The sequence below is a fragment of the Austrofundulus limnaeus genome, unplaced genomic scaffold, assembly GCF_001266775.1.
Source record: "Austrofundulus limnaeus strain Quisiro unplaced genomic scaffold, Austrofundulus_limnaeus-1.0 Scaffold25, whole genome shotgun sequence".
Lineage (NCBI taxonomy): Eukaryota > Metazoa > Chordata > Actinopteri > Cyprinodontiformes > Rivulidae > Austrofundulus > Austrofundulus limnaeus.
The window spans coordinates 2,641,455-2,646,626 of NW_013952427.1; the positions used below are offsets into that span (position 1 = coordinate 2,641,455).

The 5,172-nt window shown below is 36.9% G+C and overlaps 1 protein-coding gene across 1 annotated transcript in view; it reads left to right on the plus strand.

The window, feature by feature from the left end:
* Nucleotides 1-5,172, plus strand: part of unc13a (unc-13 homolog A (C. elegans)) — a gene marked incomplete in the record, with an annotated part of 63,516 nt that overhangs the window by 28,964 nt on the left and 29,380 nt on the right. Inside the window, 4 exon segments of the mRNA XM_014004609.1 lie at nt 1,187-1,300; nt 2,498-2,566; nt 2,861-2,950; nt 3,166-3,300. Coding sequence (XP_013860063.1) covers nt 1,187-1,300; nt 2,498-2,566; nt 2,861-2,950; nt 3,166-3,300 — 408 coding nt within the window.

The following is a 5,172-nucleotide window of genomic DNA, read 5'->3' on the forward strand; positions in this document are numbered from 1 at the left end:
GGTCAGTTCACCTCATTGTGCACCTGCTGTAAGCCTGATTAAACTTCTGTCAGAGCTTGGTGACAGCGTTGTTATGGTTTTTTTTTTTCTTTGGACAGACAAACGTACGGATAAATCGGCCGTGTCCGGAGCTATCCGCATGCGCATTAATGTGGAGATCAAAGGAGAGGAGACAGTTGCCCCGTATCACGTTCAATACACCTGTTTGCATGAGGTAAGATCAGGAGATGGACCACCAGAGGCACTTCTTTTATTTCTGTATGCGCACTGCTTGTTTTGAGAAACTCGTTGAGAAGAGTGAGTGAGTGAGTGAGTTAAATTAACTGTGGCTCATTAACATACACAGGTGTCAACACACACATGGACTTTTATAAACATTCAAGTTAAGGAGTATATTTGTTCTTCAGCACGTTTCTGTTCTGTGTCTGTGCATTAAACTCACCTGATTGATTGCCGACCAATCACAGAGCTGAACAGTGTCATTACTCGGCTCGTTAATCAACAGAGTATATTAAATAAACCTTAACTGACAAATGACCTCTCTTATTGCTTCACACACACACCCATAAACTCACTCAGAGGGTTTTACAATGCTGTAACATTTTATGGCGCTGGCTTTATAATGTAGTTTTATAGCACTTTTTGTGTCACAGGGGTGTAAGTGCTTGTAGTGGTCTTGGCACAGTCAGTGCATTTAAAACTCTGACACAGCTGAGAGTTGATTATTAATAATTGTTTTCAGTTTTTAGCTTTTTTTCCGGCTTCCTCCCACCGACCAAAAAACATGANGAAAATGGATGGATGTTTTCAGTTTTTGTTCTTCCTTTGAATTCTCCACGTATCTTTTCTCTCCTTTTCTTTCCATAGAACCTCTTCCATTATGTGACAGATATCATGAATAAYGGTGTGGTACGGATCCCTGATGCCAAAGGGGACGATGCGTGGAAGGTTTATTATGAAGAGACRCCTCAGGAAATAGTAGACGAGTTTGCAATGCGTTATGGAGTGGAGTCCATCTATCAGGCCATGACGTAGGTTCCTGTCAGAATAGCTGAATTATAATACGATTATTTTAATCCTGAAACCAGATTGATTAAGTTTGTTGTTAATAATCTGTGTTTTTATGTCTTCTTACCTCATTTGCAGCCACTTCGCCTGCTTGTCGTCGAAGTACATGTGTCCAGGTGTGCCGGCAGTTATGAGCACCCTGCTGGCCAACATCAACGCCTACTACGCCCACACCACCCAGGCAACCAACAACGTCTCTGCATCTGACCGCTTCGCTGCTTCAAACTTTGGGGTGAGTCTGCAGAAACATCAAGACTGACAGGTGTGAGTGCTGAATGACAGCCGAAACAGATCACACTGAGCTGTTAAAGCTAAAAGGAAGAAGAGCACTAGCCAAAAGAAAAACGGAGCAAAGTGTTAATTAAAAGTTGAAACTTGCAAAATGCCAGCTAAAATCYAAAYGTAGCTAAACAGTAGCTAAAAGTTCAAATTCACAAAAAGCTAGCTAAAAGTCAAAATTAGAAAAAATAACTAAAATCTAAAAGTATCAAAAGGCTAGCTAATTGCTAAATATAAAATTGTCCAGTTAAAGACCTAAAATAGCTAAATGCAAGGTAGAAGCTAAAAGAAGCTAAATGCTAGCTAAAAATCACAAAATGCTTGCTAAAATCTAAGGCTAGCAAAATGATAAATGTACTAAAATATAAGATAACGTGTAAAGTAGCAAAAACAACGTAAAATCTAAAAKAAGCTAAATTCTAGCTAAAAGTCACAAAATTATAGCTAAACTTTAAAACTAGAAAAAGACTAGCTAAATGTAGCAAAATCTAAGATAAAGTAAGTAGACACTTTTTTACGTTTGTTGCAATTTGAGATTGTTTCTAATGAAAAGTGCATTACACATTAAATTTGTTGTTGTTGTTGTTATTGTTGTTGTTGTTGTTGTTATAAAAATACCAAAATAAAAGTTAAAAGTACCAAGATGCTAATTAAAAGTGTCCAAACGACAGCTAGAAGACAAACACAGCTAAGTTCTAGGGACAAGCCAAAAATAGTAAAATGCTAGCTTAAAGCAAAACGGCAGCTAAAAGGTAAAGTTGTATTAAGCAGACAAAATAAAACAATTGTGGTAAAGTATATTTCAAAAAGAACAATGTTTTTGAAGGAACTGAAATGAACTTGATGCATTTATGTGGAAACATTTACAGTTAAAGCTAAATATTCTGAAAAACACCCAACCTCCTGAATGAGCTGAACGTAATAAATTACTGGTTACAACAAAAGAACCTAAACCAAAATAGTAAGATTAAAAGAAATGTGCAGAAAAATGACAAAACGGAAAAGTAATTGTATGAATGATGAATCAGCTGATTTAACTCATTTTAGTTTCTGGGATTTTTAATGCTAGCTCCAACTTTCTTAAGTTGAAGATTGAATATTTCAGCTACATTTTGAAGAAGAATTAAATCGTCATGTTTTGTTCTCACAGAAAGAACGATTTGTTAAGCTTTTGGATCAGCTGCACAACTCTCTGAGGATAGACCTGTCCATGTATCGGGTAAGACTGTGATCACTGTCACTGTGTTTCCTGTAATAAATATAATTTGTCTGTTTCTCCCTTTGTGTCTTTGTGTGAGCAACACTGAAAACAAGAGGCAGTGTGTTGAAAAGAGTGATATTTCCTTTCAAACATGCACACATTCAGGAAACACAGCACACCCACACAGAAGACTGAAGCTCAGTGAAAATGATTTGAGCGTGTTGGCTCCTGCCCACAGACACACTGGACAGACACAGATGTGAAGTCGTGTTGTGGCTCAGTATGTGTGTTTCCTTGTTCTTTGCACTGCAGAATAACTTCCCAGCCAGCAGTCCTGAAAGGCTGCAGGACCTCAAGTCCACAGTGGACCTCCTCACAAGTATCACCTTCTTCAGAATGAAGGTACGCCCCTTCTTATTCATTATTGTTTCTTCTGGGTTTTATCCACTTCACCAACATATAACAACCTATTCTTCTGTTTCCCATTTACTGGTAAAACTTGACTTATAATTTAAAAACCTTTCTTTGTCTCTTTCATGAAGATGACCTGTAGGATTTTGACGAAGTATTAGCCTAGCATGATTGAACTCTTTGTGTGTTTTTGTTTGTGCGTTCAGGTTCAGGAACTGCAGTCTCCACCCAGAGCCAGTCAGGTTGTGAAGGATTGTGTCAAAGCTTGCCTCAACTCCACCTACGAGTACATCTTTAATAACTGCCATGAGCTGTACAGTCGGGAGTACCAAACAGACCCGGTGAGTAAACTATGGGTTCAGGTGTGAGTGGAAAATCAACATTTTGTACACCTTTATACAACAAATTTGATTTTCTCAAACTTTGCTTTGAAACAGTGTCAGATATTGAAAGCTACAGAAATTAAAGTAGGCACTTTGGTAAATGCACTGTCCGACCCCGGCAGTGTGTGGGTCAGGTTTTTGTGATCGTTAGTCACTCTTTTAATGCTTAGACCCCCCATATAATTTCAAAATCTATCTAAATAGTTTATCTAGTTTGTTTTCTGCTTTGTTTTGGAAAAATTGTTGTGAAATTGTGACGTGCACTATGTCTACATGGCTCCACGATTGTTTTAATGGTGTAGTGGGAGTAATGCTGCATTTGCTTCCTAATTTTCAACATTTGATGACCTCTAAATCCTTAAGGGGTGATTCGATTTTAAAAAACAAAACAGTTTTGGAATCAATACATAGAGCCTTACAAATAAAAAAGATAAAACTGCTGTAAGATAAATTTAAATTTTTTATCAAAGTCCCTAACTAAAGGTTTATATGTTTGCTTCATCTGAAACACAACATAGAGATAAATTAAAACATCTTTTTTTTTTTACCCCATTCTAAAAACCATTTGTCCTTGTTGTTGATCTTTTCATCCTGTGTGACTGAGCTGTCCTYATTTGATGTGTTAAACGCACAGCAGCTACTCTGTGTGTACACATTTATAAATTATTATGTGTGGCAGGTTCTCGTCATCTCTCTGGGTCGGCCCGGTTCTTCAACCCAGACCTCCTGCAGCGAGTTCAACAAAGCTTTCCGCAGCTAGCTTCAGTCATTAATTAAAGCACCCTGTGTGAATTTCAGATAAGCTTTTTTCCCCACTTTAAATAAAACATTTCATCCTGAGGGACAGACACAGCATTGTTTAGTAGASCTTTTTAAAGATAATTTTTCAGCATTTAACTCCTTCAGCTGTGGATAAAGAGTCAACCAGATGCTTGTTATGTTGAGTTTTTATAAGGAATTTGAAATGTAATTGCTAAATATGTTGGAATTTATGAATTAACATCAAAGTATTTTTTTCTTTGTTAGTTAAGTTATTTTTTTATTTGAGAAAATAGTGTTTTTTGTACTGCTCACTGAATATTTACTCCAGTTTTCAGGGTTCCTTCAACTTTCTTCTTTTATATTTTTTTAGAGATCTGAAATTCAGAATCTACATTAGCTTTCTGCACTGCTGTCCCTCCAACAGAGGAAACCGGAACAGACACAGAAAAGGAAAATACTTAATTTGTCAAACTGATTTCAAATAAAATTTAATTTAATAAACTGTGTGACACAGGGGCATCATGCTTTTATTAGTATGTTTATGTATTTAACTGGTAGTACAATGTAGAATCACATCCGTTAAGGACACAAGAAAACACTTTGTTCCCACATATTGTGCTCCTCACTGCTCTTCTTTCTGTTTCATTATCAATTTCGAGAAATCCTTCAAAAATATTTTGCTGAGGTCAGTTTTTGAGTCACAATCAGGAGGATGAAGGTGACAGAAGACRTGAAAATTTCTATTAGAAACATTTTTTTAAAGTCCACAGATTTTTGCGGATCTGGTGAGCATTTAAAAATAAAGCAAACTGTTACATAAAATAAAAAAAAACATTGGCAGGAAAGACAAATGAACAGCAGAAAGCTGCAAGGTCAATAATCCAAACCAGGAGGAAATAAAACTAGAATAATGGCTGGGAAAAACAGAAGCAATAAACTAGAAATTTAGGAAGAAAGGAGCAAAGCTGTACTTATAATAAAAGGGTCCAAACACACATCCAGCCCTCCACCAACACCCTGTCACACACACACACACACACACACACACACACACACACACACACACAC